Genomic DNA, 19671 nt, shown 5'->3' on the forward strand with positions numbered 1-19671 from the left:
CTAGTTTGATTATTGGCACCTTTGAAGCTCTAATGTCCTGTCATCAGGTGGTTAGATCATTACTAGGTATATGAGCTCAGGAGTCCGCCCACTCCTCCTGTATGGATTCAGCTCAGGTGCCCATGTAGATAGCCACCAAGTGTGTGGTGTAGGCTCTCACTTACAGTCCTAGACAGGCATGGGTGATTGGTGTAGGCACAGGCATCTGCTGCAGCAGGGGGACACACTCTGAGCAAGAGAGGGGGCTGACGGCCGCCCCCGAGTGTCCAGGAGGAAGGCAGGTCCCTGTTCCCGAGAGCACATAGGTGGGTGGGTTTTGAAGCCAGACTATGAGCAGCTAATGCTGTTGGCCATAAGGACTGGGGGGCAGCTCTTATTCATGGGCCTCTAACGCAGGTGACTAGGTGGTGTGGGTGGAGCCACCAGTCCTCAAGCCCCTGATGTGGGTAGGTGAAGACCCTGCTTAATGGGCAGAGCAGTGTCAAATCTCAAGAACCTGCCACCTCACAGCTGAAATAGCTTAAGTTAGAGTTCCAGTATATACCGTGTTGTACTGCGGTAAGGAGGGCCTACAGTGTTGAGATGGGCCCACACAAGTCTATCCAGAGGGAAAGGCACTCAAAGTCCATGGATCCCTTATGCCTGTGCCTAGGCGAAGGAGCTGTGCCTACCATGGGTTCCTGGCTTAGGGGAGCTGGCAGTTTATTTTTTTCCTCTGTTTGTTAATTTGTTCACTCTCCAAGGCAGGGAGAATGGCTCCGGGTGTGTGACGGATCCTACTTCTGGCCCAGGGAACTCGAAAATTGCCGGTCCAGGACCCAGTGCAGAGCAGGGAGTGGGGAGGTAAATAGCAGAGAGATTTCTCCCTAAGGGGGGTTGTTTTTGATCCACGCAGTAGGCCGTACGCAATTACTTATCTTTCGCCGATCCAGGGCTGTTTCTCAGTGGTCCTGGGTGGCCGCGGAGACACTCTGGTGCTGGGTCTCTCCCGGTGGGGAAAATGCGCCTCCCGAGCACCACCGCTTGCCTGCCTCACCGCTCACCCCCAAGCTGATCAGGCCTGAAGGGCTCAGGCTCTCACCAGGTCAGTTCTGGCAATTCCCCGCTGCTTCTGAACTGTCTCTCCCTCCCCCTACCACTCAGTCCGGTTCCTCAACTCTGCATTTGATGTTCAGGGCTCCCAGATTGCCATATGTAATCAACTCACTTGTTTTTTTTGGGCCTTTGTTGTAAGAGGGTCCACTGGAAGCATCTGGCTACTCTGCCATCTTGGCCCCCCTTGGTCAGGATTCTTCTACAGAACCTTTAATCAAGATGTTCAGTAATGGTAGCCAGGCACCATCCAGTTCTTCTGATCTCATGGCAAAAGAGGCAGTTGTTCATGAAGGCGGTTAGCCACACATTCCATTTCCTCCTTCTATTCCTGATTCTCCTTCTTCCTTTGTTGTTCTAGGCAAACAGAGATCAATTATTGTGCCTGAGATGGCCGCTAGCAAGCTTTTAAGACCCCAGACATTACACAAAGAATTAGGAGGTAGAACAGAAGCACTCAACATGTTATCAGGCCAATTAACTGGGATATCTCATGAAAGCAAGACCCTAAAGCTCCAAACCAAGGAATCAAATCCCATGAGGTGTTTGGTGGTACATAAGCAGCTTCAGCAGCTACTCTTTGTTATTGTTATATCACACAACTTTTGCCAATTTAACTTTTTACAGGTGTACAACTTCTTGATAGCAATTGCAATAACTGGCTATGCAACCCTACCTTTAATCAATATGATTTTTCCATCACCATGAACCCCTTCTTTCCCCCTCCCTGCCATCCCTGGTAACCACTAATAAACTTTGGTCTCTATACATTGCCTTTTTTTGTCTTGTTATATAACTGAAGTCATACAATATTTGTCCTTTTATGATTGACTTACTCCACTTAGCATAATGTCTTCAAGCTCCATCCATATTGTACCATGTATCAAGACTTCATTTCTCCTACTGGCTGAGTAGTATTCCATTGTATGTATGTACCACATTTTGTTTATCCACTCATCTGTTGATAGGCATTTAGATTGTTTCCATCCTTTGGTTACTGCAAATAGTGCTGCAGTGAACACTGGTATACAAGTCTGTGTTTGAGTTTCTGGTTTCAAGTCTTTTGGCTATATACCTAGGAGTGGAATTGCTGGGTCATATGATAGTTCTATTTTTAGTTTTTTAAAGAACCACCACACTGTTTTCCACAACAGCTGTTAACATTTTGCATTCTCACCAGCAATGGATAAGGGTTCCAATTTTCCCATATCCTCACCAACATTTGTTATTTTGTTTTTTTTTGTTTTGTTTTTTAATCTTAGCCATTATGATGGGAGTGAAATGGTATGTCACTGTGGTTTTGATTTGCATCTCTCTGATGGAAAAGACGCTGAGCATCTTTTCATGTGTTTGGTGGCCATTTGAATGTTCTCTTTGGTGAAATGCCTATTCAAGTCCTTTGCCCATTTTATGATTGGGTTGTCTTTCTGTTGTTAAGTTGTTGAAGTTTTATGTATATTTTGGTTATTAGATTCTTATTGGATATATGGTTTCTGAAGATATTCTCCCAGTTAGTAGCTAAATTCCTCTATTAGCTCTACAAGTTTTTTTATAGACTCTTTGGGATTTTGTATATATGGGATCACATAGAGAGAATTTTACTTCTTTTCTAATCTGGATACCTTTTATTCCTTTCTCCTGTCTTATTGCTGTGGCTAGGACTTGCAATACAATATTGACCAAGAAATAAAGTTCTGTGGGTCAACTTTCTGTTATCATTCTTCTGGCTCTCACTTATGACTTTCGTTCCCATTTGTGCTTTGGGATTTATTTTTATTATAATCTTTTGTTCATTAGAACAACAGTATTCTTGTTCAAGTAAACAAGTAATTCTTTGATACCTGAGTTAAGGGTCCATTTCTCAAGAGAAATTTTACATTTGCTTTTGCAAGATGCCTGAGGACGCTACCAACTCAGAAAAAAATTAAATAAATTCTCAACTTGGAATTTTGGGGACCATGTGGTGATTTGAATTCAGGCCCCAAATCATGTATATGAAGGTCAACTTAATGTTACAATCCTCAGAAGCAACACTGGCTTTCTTTTTTCTCCTCCCTTCCATCCAGAAGGCCAAAGCTTTTCTTTAACCTGATAATAGCTGTTTTGGAGTGGGAAAAAAAATTTGCAGGGTAAAAATATATATAATATTTGCTGTTCCAACATTTTTTACATGTGTAATTCAGTGACATTAATTACTTTCATCATGTGCAACCATCACTGCTGTTGCCAATTTTCTCTATTACCCTTAATAGAAATTCAATGAGCCCTAAGCAATGACTCTCCCTTTATCCCTCCCTCCCACTCCTGGTAACCACTAATAGAACTTCGGTCTGTATACATTTGCTAAATTTTATATATTTCACATAAGTAGGATCAAACAATATTTGTCCTTTTGTAACTGACTTACTTCAATTAGCATAACATTTTCAAGGTTCATCAGTTTTGTAGCATGTATCAGGACTTCATTTCTCTTTATGACTGAATAATATTTCATTGCATGTATATATCATATTTTGTTTAGCCATTCATCCGCTGCTGGATATTTAGGCTGTTTCCACCAATTGTGAATAGTGCTGCAATGAACACTGATATACAAATATCTGTTTGCATTCTTGCTTTCAATTATTTTGGGTATATACTTAGAAGTGGAATTCTGGGTCATATGGTAATTCTATGTCCAACTTTTTGAGGAACTACCAAACTGTTTTCCATAGCAGCAGTACCATTTTACAATTCCACCAGCAACAGATGAGGGTTTCAATTTCTCCACATTCTCGCAACCCTTTGTTAGTTTTCACTTTTCTGATAAAGCTCTCCTAGCGGGAGTGAAATGGTATCTCATTCTAGTTTTGATTTATATCTTCCTAATGACTAATGACTTTGAGCATCTTTTCACATGCTTGTTGGCCAGTTGTGTATCTTCTTTGGTGAAATGTCTATTCAAGTCCTTTGCCCATCTTTTGGTTGGTTTATTTGTCTTTTCGTTGCTAAGTCATAGGAATTCTTTATATATTCTGGAATTTAAACCTTTATGTGATATATGGCTCCCAAAATTTTTCTCCCAATCTGTAGGTTGTCTCTTCACTCTGTTGATACAGAGTTTTGTAGTACAAAAGTTTTTAATTTTAATGAAATCTAACTTATCTATTTTGTATTTTGTTGCTCATGCTTTTAGTGTCAAAAATTAGATCCCAAAGCATTACACCTATTTCCTTCTAAGAATTTTATAGCTTTGGTTCTTACATTTAGATCCTTGATCAATTTTGCATTAATTTTCATATATGTTGCGAGTTATGGGTCCAGCTTTACTTATTTTACATGTGGAATCTAGTTGTCCCATCACTACTTATTGAAGAGACTATTCTTTTCCCACTGGATGGACTTAATACCCTTGTCAAAAATCAACTGACCATATGTCTTAGGCTGGGTTCTCTAGGGGAGCAAAACCAGTGAAACATATATATAAAAATATATATAAAGAGAGACTTATTTCAAGAAAATGGCTCACACAGTTGTGGAGGCCATCAAGTCCTAAATTCCTGGAGCAGTCATCAGGCTGGAGGCATCTCCTGACTCACGTGGTTGCAGAGGCAGACAAACCCAAAACTGGAAGGTCAGACAGCAAGCTGCTGGCTCACGGGGCTGTGGGAGCTGGCGAATCCAAAAACCTGCAGATCAAGTGGCAGGCTGCTGGCTCACGTCCCAAGAACCAGAGGTCACAGAATGATGAGTCAGATGCAGGACTGAGAGGGAACAAGCTTTGCCAGAACATCCACATGTACAGGCCACACTACCAAGGAAATTCCCCTTTCAATTGATTGGCTGCTCACATCAGATCAAAAAATGGAGAATGATTATGTAATATCTGCCAAACCACTGAGAATCATGGCCTAGCCAAGTTGACACATAGCCTTAACCATCACAGTCCACCCCTTATCAACCTGGCACCTGTACATATCTCCTTAAACCATGTATAATCTCTAAATAAAGACAATTATAAAATCATACTTGTGCCTAACATGATACAACTAACGTGTGGAACCGAAAACATACTAGCCCCATTTACAGCTTACATTTTGAAGACTACGATACTTGGTGCACACATACAAGGAAGAAATACTCATAACAATTACAGTCCTCATTTCTGTAACTGGTCACAAGGTTGCAACTGGTATTCAGAACTACCTTCCATCACCAACCATTCCGTATTCTCTTTACTCTCAGCAAGCACCTCAGCTGGTTGTGGTTCTTTGCCTGGTGGGGTGACCCAAACTTTCATTCCTGAAAGATTTGTGCCATTATTAGTCATGTCAGAAATAGGTTACTGTAGTTTTCCATTGACTTTAATCACAGGACACAGTAGTACTAAGAGATGTCCTAAAGGATCTCCCGTATTCCAGACATACTCTTCTTTACCTCCATCATGTAATATCAATCTAACTTCTCCTTGGTAATCAGGATCAACCATACCAACCAATACAGTAACCTTGATCTTTGCCTACTGATCCAGAGGCGTAAGGAGCCTAAGGTGGCCGGATGGCATTCTTAACCTCCAGTTCAGTGGAATCAGTGTTGTGTCTCCTAGTGGGAGCATTCCTCCCTTTGGAACCAAGAAGTCTAGATCTGCAAAGCATAGGGTCCTGAGGACAGGAAGCAAAAATGATGTGAAAGGGTCACTAGGGGTAATAGTGACTGGTGACACTCCTATTTCCACCCCTTAATTCCTAGACCCCTGTATCCTAGGTATGAACGATGATTTAGAGCATATACAGCCTCCTGCAGGACACTGCCCTAACCCTGCAAGGTACTGCCACCTACCTAGTGCCATAATTGCGTCTTTAGAAGGCCATTCCATTGTTCTATCAAGCAAGCTGCTTCAGGATGATGGGGAACATGGTAGGACCAGTGAATTCCATGAGCATGGGTCCACTGCTGTACTTCATTTGCTGTGAAATGAGTTCCTTGATCTGAGGCAATACTGTATGGGATACCTTGACAGTGGATAAGGCACTCTGTGAGGCCACAGATGGCAGTTTTGGCAGAAATACTGCATGCAAGGAAGGCAAATCCACATCCAGAGTAAGTGTCTATCCCAGTAAGAAAAAAATGCTGCCCTTTCCATGATGGAAGTGGTCCAATGTAATCAATCTGCCACTGGATTGCTGGTTGATTGTCCCTAGAAACAGTGTCATATTGGGGACTCAGCATTGGTCTCTGTTGCTGGCAGACTGGGCACTCAGCAGTGGCTGTAGGAAAGTCTGCCTTGGAGGCTGGAAGACCATGTTGCTGAGCCCATGCATAACCTCCATCCCTGCCATCATGGCCACTCTGTTTGTAAGCGCACTGGCAATGACAGGAGTGACTGAGGAAAGAGGCTGACTGGTATCCAAAGAACACATAATCTTATCCACTTGATTGTTAAAATCCTCCTCTGCCGAAGTCACCCTTTGGCAAGCATTCTCATGAAACACAATTATCTTTACTCCTTTAGCCTGTTCAGAGAGGTTTATCCACATGTCTCTTCCCCATAACTCCTTGTCACCAATTTTCCAATCATGTTCCTTCTAAGTCCCTGACCATCCAGTGAAACCACTGGCCACAGCCCACAAATCAGGATACAATTGCACATCTGGCCATCTCTCTTTCCTAGCAAAATGAACAACCAGGTGCACTTCTCAAAGTTCTGCCCACTGGGAGGATTCCCTTCACCACTGACCTTCAGGGAGGTCCCAGAAAGGGGCTGCAGTGCTTGCTGCTCTCCACTTTTGAGTGGTGCCTGCCTATCACACAGAACCATCTGTAAACCAGTCATGCGTTTTATCTTCCTTAGTCAAATGATCGTAAGGAACTCCCTGTGAGGCCACAGGTGCAAACTGGGAGATGGAAGATAATATGACAGGAGTGGGGAAAGTGGGCATTTGGGACACTTGCTTGTGTATCTTACTTGTGCCTTCAAGTCCTGCTCGAGCCCAATCTCGTATATACCACTTTCACTTAATGATGGAGTGTTGCTGTGCATGTCTGACTTTATGATTCCGTGGGTTAGACAACACCCAGTGCATGAGGGGCAGCTCAAATCGCTTGGTGACTTGGTGGCCCATGGTTAAGCATTCAGTCTCTACTAAGGCCCAGTAACAAGCCAAAAGCTGTTTCTCAAAAGGAGTGTAGTTATCTGCACAGGATGGCAGGGCTTTACTGCAAAATCCTAAGGGTCTGCGATGTGATTCACCAATACGGGCTTGCCAAAGACTCCAAACAGCATCTCTATCTGCCACTGACACTTCAAGAACCCCTGCATCAGCCGGATCATATAGCCCACATGGCACAGTGCTTGCATGGCAGCCTCTACCTGCTGTAGAGCCTTCTCTTATTCTTGGCCCTGCTAAAAACTAGCAGCTTTTTAAGTTACTTCATAAACAGGCCAGACAGTACACTCAAATGAAGGATATGTTGCCTCCAAATCCAAAGAGGCCCACCAGGCGTTATGCCTCCATTTTAGTTGTAGAAGGGGCCAGATGTAACAACTTATCCTTCACTTTAGAAGGAATTTCTCAATATGCCCCACATCACTGAAATGCTAGAAATTTCACTGAGGTGCAAGGTATCTGAATTTCTCAGATTAATTTCCCACCCTCTAGCATGCAAATGTCTTACCAATAAGTCTAGAGTCATTGATACTTCCTTACTAGGTCCAACCAGCTTAATGTCATCAATGTAATGGACCAGTGTGACATCTTGTGCAAGGGAAAGGTGATCGAGTTCCCTGAGGACTAAATTACGGCATAGTGTTAGAGAGTTGCTATACCTCTGAGATAGGTCAGGGAAGGTGTATTGCTGGCCTTGCCAGATAAAAGCAAACTCTTTCCGGTGATTCTTCAAAACCAGAATCAAGCAAAAGGCACTGGCTAGATCAGTAGCTGCATACCAGGCACCAGGAGAGGTATTAATTGCTCAAGCAATGAAACCACATCTGGAAGAGCAGATGCAATCAGTCACCACCTGGTTAAGTTTACGATAATCCACTGACATTCTCCAAGACCCATCTGTTTTTTGCACAGGCCAAATAGGAGAGTTGAACGGGGATATGGTAGGCATCACTACCCCTGCATCCTTCAAGTCCCTGATGGTGGCAGTAATCTCTGCAAACCCTCCAGGAACATGGTATTGCTTTTGGTTTACCATTTACCTAGATAGGGGCAGTTCTAATGGCTTCCACTTGGCTCCTCCTACCATAACAGCCATTCCTCCACTTGTTAGGGATCCAATGTGGGGGTTCTGCCAGTTGCTTAGTATGTCTATTCCAATTTTGCATTCTGGAACTGGGGAAATCACTACAGCATGGGTTCAGGGACCCCTTGGACCCACTGTGAGACGGACCTAAACTTAGACTCCATTAATAACCTAACTTCCATATGCCCCTACTCTGACTGGTGGGCCACAGTGACGTTTTGGGTCTCCCGGAATTAGTGTCAGTTCAGAGCCAGTGTCCAGTAATCCCAGAAAAGTATGATTATTTCCTTTTGCCCAATGAGCAGTCACTCTCGTAAAAGATCACTGTGGTGAAGGCTGGGAGAAGGATAAACAGTACAAACTTCTGAAAGTGTAGTGGGGTCTTTCCTCAAGGGACCTAGCCTCCACTTCATTCAAGGGATTGTGGGTCTGTAAACTGGCCCAAGTCAGGGAATTGACTGAAGGGCTGTGATTCTCTATTCTGGCGATTCGAGTTAGACTGCCATTCATTTGGCCTAGAATTCTTCTGCTTGTACAGGTCAAATAAATATTTAGTAGATTTCCCATCTATTCCACTCCTAGGGGCACCATGACTGTTTTAGGCTGGGTTTTCTAGAGAAGCAAAACCAGTAAAGCATATAAATACATAGAGAAATTTATATCAAGGGAACGGCTCACGTTGTTGTAGAGACTGGAACGTTGCAAGTCCGTGGGTCAGGCTGGAGGCTCCTCCTGATTCATGTAGCCGCAGGGGCTGGTGAACCCAAGACCAGCAGGTCAGAGAGCAGGGCTGTTGCTCACAAGCTGTGAAGGCTGACAAATCCCAAGATCAGCAGGCAAGACCACAGGTAAGCTGCTAGCTCAAGTCAAGAACTGGAGGTCAGACAAACAGGAGCCAGCTGCAGGATCCAGAACGAGCAAAAGCCACAAGCCTTGCCAGAATTTATATTCAATGCAGATCCCATCATGGGGGTGATCACAACATTATATGACTGCCAAACCACTGAAAATTATGGGCCAGCCAAGTTGACACACATTCTTAACTATCACAATGACTAGGCAGCCAACGCCGTTAAGTCCACACAAGTCAGACTATTCTGATTACAGCTTTGATTCTCTGCTGTCCATTAAGGTACCCGTGCCCACCTCATCTTTGTTGATTAAGTGCTGCCACTTGGTCCACACCACCCGGGGCCCAATCAGCCCCATTGTAGCTGGGTGTCTTAATTCAGTTAGGGCAGTTCCCACTATCAAATCTGACTTACATAAAATAGCAATCACAGCCATCTTCAAGTACTGTCTTAGTTATCTAGTGCTGCTATAACAGAAATACCACAAGTGAGTGGTTTTAACAAAGAGGAATTTATTCTCTCACAGTCGAGGAGGCTAGAAGTCTGAATTCAGGGTGATAGCTCCAGGGGAAGGTTTTCTCTGTTGGTTCTGGGGTAAGGTCCTTGTCATCAATCTTCCCTGGTCAAGGAGTTTCTCACTGCAGGGACCCTGGGGCCATAGGACGAGCTATTCTCCTGGCTCATTTCTTGGTGGTATGAGTTCCCCTGTCATTCTACTGGCTTCTCTCTTTTACTTCTCAAAAAACATTGACTTAAGACACAACCTAATCTTGTAGATTGAGTCCTGCCTCATTAACATAACAGCCACTAATCCTGCCTCATTAACATCATAGAGGTAGGATCTACAACACACAGGAAAATCACATCAGATGACAAAATGGTGGGCAATCACACAATACTGGGAATCATGGCCTAGCCAAGTTGACACATTTTTGGGGGACACAATTCATTCCAAGACAAGGATGCTTGGGCTCCCTTCAGAAATTTGTTCCTAACCATTGTGGTAAAAAGTGTGTCCTCTGGGCACTCCACGTACGGGTCTGTGGGTCTAACCTGATAAATCTACTCTAACATGCCAATTTCCCTAAGCCTTTGGATACCTTTTTCTATAATATCCCAAGGCAGGTCTGGCATTTCAACTCGATTTAGTGTAGGCCACCACTTAATCCATGCTTCAGTGAGCCAACCAAATAAACTATTAGATCCTTTCCTAACCTCTCAAGCTGAAACACTGAATGAAGAATATGTGCTTAGTGGGCCCATATCAATAAACTCAAGACTGATTCAACTTTACGTTCCTTGCACCATTATCCCACACCCTTAATAGCCATTCCCACATATATTCCCCAGGTTTCTGTTTGTATATATTAGAAAAATCACGCAGTTCTTTTGGAATGTAGTGTACCTCCTCCTGGGTCACAATTTGTACTTCTATTTTTGGGGCTCCAAGGACTTAAGTCTAGTTATAGGTCTAGACGCAAAAATGAGTGGTGGGAGTGGGTCCTGGGGTCATACAGCAATGTCTTGTAAGGCATCTGCCACAGGTGATGCCCCAGGCAATACCTCAGGTGATATCTCGGACAAAGACTCTTCAGGCACAGCTGGGTTAATCTCATCAGATGAGGGTGGAAGGGATAATGGTTTTACTGGGGAAGGTGGCTTAGTAGACAAAGATGGAGTAATCTCTTCAGAGGGAATAAGAACGCTGGTTCATTTGGCAAGAGTGATTCAACAGAATTTAGGGGCTCAATACTCCCAGCTTCCTGATTATCTGCCCATATGTTCCCATCCCAAGTTTCAGGACACCATTTCTTCCCAATCAATACTCTTGTTTTAACTTCAGATACCATTTGAGATTGGGAATTTAGGTGGTGTTGTAATTTAGCCACTCTTATGATAAGACTCTGGGTTTGGTTTTTGGCAATATCAACTCTGTTACTACAAGAAATAAGGCTTTCTTTCAGAGCACAAGTGGCAACTTTCAGGTCTTGTATGTAGCACTTGAACTGTGACTCTGAAGCTCTGAGCTCATCCCTTTCTTTCACCACTTTGTCTAGTGAAAACAGGCCCAACTAGCTAGCTTCCTTGTACTTCTCATTCTGACATAATTGTAGAAAAGTATCAATTATGTTATTACTCAGAGTCTTATCTCTCATAAGTATTTGATCCAGTGGTGGTGATATTTTTTTTTATAGTACTTTAGAAGATTTACAGAACTAGCTTCTCATTACACAGTTAGTACACATATTGTTTTATGACATTGGTTAATAATCCCATGACATGTCAACACTCTCCCTTCTCGACCCTGAGTTCCCCATTACCAGCTTTCCTGTCCCCTCCTGCCTTCTAGTCCTTGCCCTTGGGCTGGTGTGCCCCTTTAGTCTCGTTTTGTTTTATGGGGCTGTCTAATCTTTGGATGAAGGGTGAACCTCAGGAGTGACATCATTACTGAGGTAAAAGGGTGCCCAGGGGCCATACTATCAGGGTTTCTCCAGTCTCTGTCAGGCCAGTAAGTCAGGTCTTTTTTTGTGAGTTAGAATTTTGTTCTACATTTTTCTCCAGCTCTGTCTGGGACCCTCTATTGTGATTCCTGTCAAAGCTGTCAGTGTGGTAGCCGGACACCACCCAGTTGTACTGGACTCAGTATGGTGGAGGTCATGGTAGTTGTGGTCCGTTAGTCCTTTGGACTAATCTTTCCCTTGTATCTGTAGTTTTCTTCATTCTCCCTTGTTCCCAAACAGATGAGACCAGTGCTGTATCTTAGATGCCCACGCACAGGCTTTTAAGACCCTAGACGCTACTTACCAAAGTAGAATGTAGAACATTTTCTTTATAAAATATGCCAACTGAACTAGATGTTCCCCGAGACCATAGTCCCCAAAGCCCTCAGCCCAGCAATTCAGTCCCTCAGGGAGTTTGGATGTGCCGATCGAGCTTCCATGACCTTGCCTTGTACAAGTTGTGCTGGCTTCCCCAGTATTGTGCACTGTCTTACCCTTCGTGTGGTGACATTTTACGTATTTCTATTCCCATTTTATGCCAGGGATTAGCAGTGCCCTGTTTACTACTGGAGGCAGAGTCATCAGCGCCTTTAAGACTAACCAGACTTAAGAACCAATTACAATTTTGTTCCTCTAGAACAACTCTTGGTACCAGATGTCTTACGCTGGGTTCCCTGGAGGAGCTGGGTTCTCTGAAGGAGCAGAACCACTGAAGTGTCTATTTATATATAATTATATATATGGAGAGATTTATTTCAAGAAAATGGCTTCTACAATTGGGGACACTGGGAAGTCCCAAATCTGTGAGTCAGGTGTCAGGCTCGAGGCTTCTCCTGACTCATATGGTTGCAGGGGCTGACAGACTCAAAACTAGCAGGTCAAACAGCAGGCTGCTGGCTCACAGGGCTGCAGGAGCTAGCAAATCCCAAAACCTGCAGGTCAGGCAGCAGGCTGCTGGCTTGTGTCCCAAGAACCAGAGGTCAGAGGATGACGAGTCAGATGTAGATCAAGAGGGAACGAGCTTTGCCAGACCATCCATACATACTGGATGCAGACCACACCCTCAAGGAAACTCCCCTTTCAACTGACTGTCTGTTCATATCAGATCATAAAATGGAGAATGATTACGTATCTGCCAAACCAAGAATCATGGTCTAGACAAGTTGACACATAACCTTAACCATCATACCACTGGTGTATGGGTTTATTTCTGGACTCTCAAGCCTATTCCATTTGTCTATTTGTCTATCATCAGGCCAGTACCAGAGTGTTTTGACCACTGTAGCTTTATAGTATGTTTTGAAATCGGGACGTGTGAGTCCTCCCACTTTGTTGTTCTTTTTCAAGAATGATTTGGTATTCAAGGCCCCTTGCATTTCCATATAAATTTGAGGATTATCTTTTCCATTTCCACAAAGAAGGTTGTTGGAATTTTGATGAGATTGCTTTGAATCTATAGTTTGCTTCAGATAATACCAACATCTTAACAATATTAATTCTTCCAATCCATGAATATGAATGTCCTTCCATTTATTTCGGTCATCTTTAATTTCTTTTAGTAATGCTTTATAGTTTTCAGCATCATAGCAGTCTTTCACCTCCCTGGCTAAATTTATTCCTAGGTATTTCATTCTTTTAGGTGCTTCTGTAAATGCAATTGTTTCCTTAATTTTCTTTTCAGAATGTTCACTGCTGATGTATAGAAACCTGACTGATTTTTCTGTGCTGACCTTGGAAAGATTTTAATAATGCTCATTAGATCCAAATACCTTTTAGATCATTATCAAAATAAAATGTCATGTAAAAAAGGTGGCTATTTTTATTACTGGAACATTTAAATGCTCAATACTTCCACTAATGTTCAATCAGTCAATCATTACTTTGTGAAAGACAATATATTGGATGCAAATAAGAGCAGTGAGGCCCACACTGGGACGTTTCCTACCATTTAGGCTCTAGGGGAAGAGAGAAATCATGATCCTATATCCTAGGGCCAAAAATAAAGTTCTACTAAATCCTACCAAGAACTAGTTAGATATGGGTGAACAGAATTCAAATTAATAATATGACGATCAGGTAGTTATGAGCATTAGGTAAGAAAGTGATAACTAAAAATATTCCCTCCAACTGCTTATTTCAAACAAGAAGTCGCTCTTCAGATATAATATTAGGAGCTAGAAGGAAAGCATTTTCTATTTCTAATCACTGCCTAGACTATCAGAGATAACTATGCTATCTTGAGCTTCCTTACAGCACTTTTAGAAGCAAAGGTTTTATACTCACTTATAAAAGTAAAGTTCACAAATACAGCTCACAAAAGCCAGGAGACATCGCAAAAAGTAAAAGACAAGAATCTGAAAGAAACCCAGAAGGAAATAGAAGTTACAGATATAAGTTACAAAACCTCTTAAAAATGAAACCACTCTCATTTGTTGTTAATGACATTATAAACTGTTATAGTCTTTTTGAAAAGCAGTATGTACCAAGAACTATAAAAACAGTCATATCCCTAGACTCAGTATATCTACTTCTATGATGCCAGTCCACAGAAATAAAATATAGGTGGGCAAAAGCTCTATTTATGAAAATGTTAATTGCAGCACTATTAATTTCAATAAAAAAAAAAAAAAATTTAACTACAAAATGTCCAACATAAGGAAATGACTAATTATGCTGTATCTCTTTCATGGAACATTATACAGATATTAAAATTGATAGTTATGAGGGCAGTGGAAAAATTCTTAAAATATAATGCTCATTTATTCAACAAGCATTTCTTAAACAACTACAACATATCGAGTACTGATTATTAAAAAATATTAAATGAAAATGCATAATACAATATCATTTATACACTAGAGTTACAGCTATGGAAACTGTACCTGAGTATGGAAAGACTGGAAAGAAATGTAATAAAACTGTAAAAGTAGCTATATAAGGATAGTGGGATTAGGTAAGTATTTTTTCCTTCTAGCTTCCAAACTTCTGTAATGTGGCTTTGTTAATTAAGAACATTGATTTAAAAAAATCAAAATAATAATAGAGTTTATATCAAATAGCTTTTATTCTACAGTACATGTTTAAGAGCACTGAATTCCTCAGAATATAAGCTCTACTTAAATACACAGTATGATTACTACATGTGCTATAACTTAGAAATACTTTCCATCTTCATCACTATAGCCAAAAAATCCCAAAATGAGTTCAATAAAGCAATTCAGTAAATGCCCAGATTTATTCATTCATTGAATAAAATGTACTGAAAACCTATTATACACTGAGTACCATTGTAGATGCTGTTAGGAATACAGATAAATTTTGTTCAAGGATTCCAGCCACAAAGACTCCTCAGCTAATTGGGAAGATACAAATACACATTCAGAAAGTTAAAAATTAACCCAAGTTAAATAACAACATAAAATTATAATTGTATTCAGGAACAGAATAGCCTAGAAAGCTACTCCCAATTTCCTGCCTTATCTTTAACCTTCATCCTTCTTTTACCTAGACAGTTGCTACTTATCCTTCAGTTCTCTCATCAGAGACTTCTGCTTCCAGAAAGTATAGACTAGCTATACTTTACCCTATTCCCCCTGCTAAGTACAACTAAAAACCCTGGACATTATATGTAAATCAAACCTAAGAAGACTCTGAAAGGTGGAGAGAAGAAGGCAAACTGTCTAGGGACTTCAGGACATGGTGGTGATTTCCCTGGGTTTTCTTTTTGCCTCTTACATTACAGACTTGGAGCTAAAGAAGCTGGTAACCTGGAAATGCCAATGGGCACAGACAAAAAAAGCCCCCACAAAGGACTACTCTCTCTAGCCAAACGACCAGGAAAGGGGCAGCCTAGCAAGACAGGAAACCTTTAGACAATAACTGCTCTACTCCAGCCAAACACAACAGAAAAAAAACGTGTGTCCACTCTCACCCATGCCAGCAAAGGCTGAGTAAGGAGCCAGGACTTTCATCCTCTCCTGGTGGTAAAAAGCCTACCACGGTGTCAGTGTACACCACTTGGAGAGCCTGGACTTCCACCTCTCCACTCAGCAGTAATGAGCTATCCCGTCTCTCCCCACTGCGATGGTGTCAGAGGAGACCTAGCAGAGCTACGCTTCTCATAATTTCCCAGTGTAGAAAGGCAACACTCCACTCCTGTGGTGTCAGTGGAGGCCTCGGGGGGGAGGGGGGAACTGGAACGCCTGTCCTTACCCAGCAGTAACAAGCAGTCACTCCCCCTTGGGTGTCAACAGGACTAGTGGGGAACCTGGACTTCTACTCCCATCTGGCAGTAACAAGTTGGTGCCCCGCCCTGCTCCTGATTTAAACAAAAGGTTTAAATCAGATCTGGAGGAGCAGAGTGGTACAGAAGCGTGCTTGGCCCGTAAATAAGATGCAGAGTCCCATAACATAATTCCCAAAATGCCCAGGTTTCAATTGAAAATCACTCATTATATCAAAATCCAGAAAGATCTAAAACTGAATAAAAGAAGACAATCAATAGCTGCCAACACTGAGATGACAGAAATGTTAGAATTTAGCTGGCAAAATTTTAAAGCAGTCATCTTAAAACTGTTTCAGCAAACAATTAAGAACATGCTGGAAACAAATAAAAATAGAGAGTCTTAGTAAAGAAATAGAAAGTCCTGGCAAAAAAAACGAAAGACATAAAGAACCAAATGGGAATTTTAGAACTGAAAAAATACAATAACCAAATAAAAAACTCACTGGATGGGCTCAACAACAGAATGGAGTGGACAGAGGAAAGAATCAGTGAAATGGAACATAGAACAACAGAAATTATTCCATCTGAACAAGAAGAGAGAAAACAGACTGGAAAAAAAAAAAAGAATGCCTCAGGGACCTGTAGGACTATAATGATTTAGCATTTGTGTCATCAGAGTCTCAGAAGGAAAGAAGGAAGGCAGGGCTAAAAAAGTACTTGAAAAAATAATAGCTGAAAATGTCCCAAATTTGGGAACACATAAGCCTATACATACAAGAAGGTGAGCAAACTCCCAACAGGATAAACCCAAAGAAATCCCCGCCAAGACACATCAGAGTCAAACTTCTTCAAACTAATCAGGTTAGGGCCTAGTTAACTCCTGATTATCCTTCAGCAGTCTGCTTAAATTAGGTCCTCCTAATATGCTACACCACTGCACGTTCTATTTTTCTTCCATAAGAACCATCACATTTGTAAGTACTTGTTCAATATTCATCTTCTTCATTAAAGTGTAAGTTCCATGAGAGCAGACACTTACTCAATGTTACATCCACAACACTTAACACAGTGTCTGGCAAATGAAAGTTGCCTCATTAATACTTGTTGAGCGATGAATGAATAAATGACTACTTCAAAAAAAGTCCCCTCCTAACTACCAATCCAGTTTGTCCTCTTCTCAAAACTATTCCAGAGACTTACCTCCTGATCAATTGTGACCGCTTCCACGTTGGCCTGCCCTTACCTTATTAGTTTGTAGAATTCTTGCATGAAATGCAGCTGGCCAGGCATGAAGCAACAGGTAAGCATAGGAGCGAATGGCATAAACTGGGGAATATTCCCAAGTCTGGAATCCCTTCCCATAGATGAGGTAGTGCGTCTAAAAGTGCAAAACAGATGGATTTGGGGTTACATTGGCCAGAAATTCTTGTTAGGAGAATGCAGGTGGAGTTTCTAAATAGAAATATTACAGAGAGACAAAGGTGCACAAAAATGCTGAAATTCTTAGCAAGATTTGCAGCTAAGGGATAAGAAAAGAATCAAAATTACCCAATACAGTATTGAAAGATATTAGGACATTATAAATTCTACAAGATTGTTGTTTGGTCAGCAATGAAAGCTTGAATCTTATCCTCTACTTAAGTTTTTAAAAACAGTCATTAGCCAAAATAAAGAAACTCTAAATCTTATATTTTTTATACTAACTACACTATACTAACTGATCATAAAATATGATCAAAAAAGTTTACCTCTGAATTTTCTATAGTAGGAAGTCAACAGATAATGACTAAAATGTATACATCAAGAAATAGCAGTATAAGCATGTTATTTAGCAACACTCTTTATTCAGGCAAATATCAGAATAACAAGGTAAAAGAGTTAAAAGAATCCCACTCTGTGGGATTTGGACATGAGGAGAAGTGAAGCAGAGAGCTACTGTTTTTCTTTTCAGTTTTGTAGTAGTTATTAACTTAAAAAACTATCTCCAAGTATTATTTTGATTAAAAAAAAAAGGTTTAAAAAAAAAACTACAAAATACACATTTAAGTAAACCAACCAAACTACCTACGGTCTTCAATAGTTGACAAATCATCAGTTTAGAATACAACAGTGAAAATAAAGTCATTTTACTAGTAGTCACACTTGTATTTTGATTGGTAACAAGGTCCCAAGCAGCCAAATCAAGGAAAAAAAAAGGAAAGTTTAAAGAAATCACCTACTGGTTCCCAGTAGTTGAATGTTTCATCACAGTCCGAGATGTTGCTCAGGAGAGCAGCACATAACCTTGCTGAGAGCAGACACTTGAAGGCAGTAGATCCTTCGGGTGCCCAGACTTGTCCTGCTTTGTTCCCAGATAGCCTGCTCCGAAGCAAAAAAAACAAAAGTCAGGAAGGACCTGCTAACCAGGACTAAAACTAGCAAGAAAGGCAAGGGACATCAAAGCAATAACATTATTCTCCTAAAAAGGTGAACGTTAGTTGTTCTGAGTAGAAGGAACAAAGAAGTCTTTAAAAACCCTGTCCACTTCCTGCTTTTAAGTTGTAAATTAATTCATACACTTTAGCTTGCTGCACCTATGACACTCGTTTGTCCCAAGCCAATTAATCACTTATTTGAAAGCAAAAAAGCTCTCATTTTCTTTCTTAACAAGATCTTTACTCTCCATGGTTTTCTTCATTCACCTATTTGTTCAAATATATGTTTTTGTTAGCTGCCCTCAAGTCCAACCTCCCACTCATGGCAACCCCATGCACACCAGGATAGGACAGTCGTGATCCAAAGAGTTTTCACCATACGGTTTCCCTTGGCTGATTTTTTGGAAATAGATCGCCAGACCTTTCTTCCTAGTCTGCCTTAGTCTGGAAGCGTCACTGAGCAGCGTCATAGCAAGCCGCAAACCACCAGTGACAGATGGGTGGTGGCTGCACTTTAGTTGCAGTAGTTGGGAATCCAACCGGTCTCCTGCACTGAAGGCTAGAATTCTACCACTGAATTACCACTGCCCTCAAGTTCAAATATACAGAAGCCTAATATGTGCAAGGTATAACCTCCAATTCCGTAAGCTGACAGCTCCTTCCATGTAACCTGCAGGACCCCGGACTTGGGGAAAGCTGGCTGCACGTGCTGGGCGGGGGAACACGGACCTTGGCGATAGAAGAGTAAAGGGTCAGGACTTTACGGGGAATGAGGGAAGCAGTGAGAAACAGTCGTAAAAGGTACGGTCTTCGGTCTTGCCAATGTCTTCGACAGGGGCCCTGCTAACTCAAACCCCAGGAAGCCAACCCACTCTGGACCTGGGCCAGAAGCATCACAGACTGACTCTCCAAGGTTTCTATACTAGAGAAGAGACCCAAGGTGGAGCGATCTAAGACGGGGCAAGGAGCGAACGTTGACCTGCTCAGGAAAGGCAAAAACGACCTGGCTGAAGAGTAACCCGTGGCCTCCCAGCGTCGAGGCCCGGCCGAGCGACGCCCCGCGCGGCGCACCCAGAGACCCTCCCAGGGGCAGCCCCGAGCTGCGACACCCGGCCGGCCACGCCCCCATCGCGCTAGCACACGTACTCTGTCCGATGCTCTATGGCGCCCGCTTCTCGGCTGCACAGTAGGTCCCGCAGCTTGTCCGCAGTCGAAACGGCCGTGTCCCCGCCGCTGCCGCCGCTTCCCTTCAAGCGCTGTCGGGACCCTCGGCTCGCCATGACTAGCGTGGAAAAAAAGAATTCGGGACCCTACAAAGTCGGCGAGCGAGAAGACATAGCTGCGGCTGGCAAACGGTG

General features: G+C 42.2%; 1 protein-coding gene across 5 annotated transcripts in view; it reads right to left on the reverse strand.

Moving 5' to 3' along the window:
• The window catches only part of ALG9 (ALG9 alpha-1,2-mannosyltransferase), a 124850-nt gene extending 105180 nt beyond the window's left edge, over window positions 1-19670 (reverse strand). For 3 of the 5 annotated variants that reach the window (XR_002824997.1, XM_023736970.1, XM_023736971.1), the window contains exons 1-4: window positions 19460-19658; window positions 18119-18257; window positions 17143-17277; window positions 13958-14028 (exon numbers count right to left, since the gene is read on the reverse strand). Coding sequence is in view for 3 of the 5 variants with exons in the window: in XM_023736970.1 (XP_023592738.1) it covers window positions 13958-14028; window positions 17143-17277; window positions 18119-18257; window positions 19460-19593 (479 nt within the window). In the remaining 2 variants the exon portion in view is untranslated. Of the gene's footprint in view, window positions 1-1207; window positions 1220-13957; window positions 14029-17142; window positions 17278-18118; window positions 18258-19459 lie in introns of those variants that run through there. The other 2 variants (XM_004382497.2, XM_023736972.1) reach the window with 2 other exon arrangements.
• Between the last annotated feature and the right edge of the window lies 1 nt (window position 19671).

The sequence above is a fragment of the Trichechus manatus genome, unplaced genomic scaffold, assembly GCF_000243295.1.
Source record: "Trichechus manatus latirostris isolate Lorelei unplaced genomic scaffold, TriManLat1.0 scaffold00094, whole genome shotgun sequence".
NCBI classification, from domain to species: domain Eukaryota; kingdom Metazoa; phylum Chordata; class Mammalia; order Sirenia; family Trichechidae; genus Trichechus; species Trichechus manatus.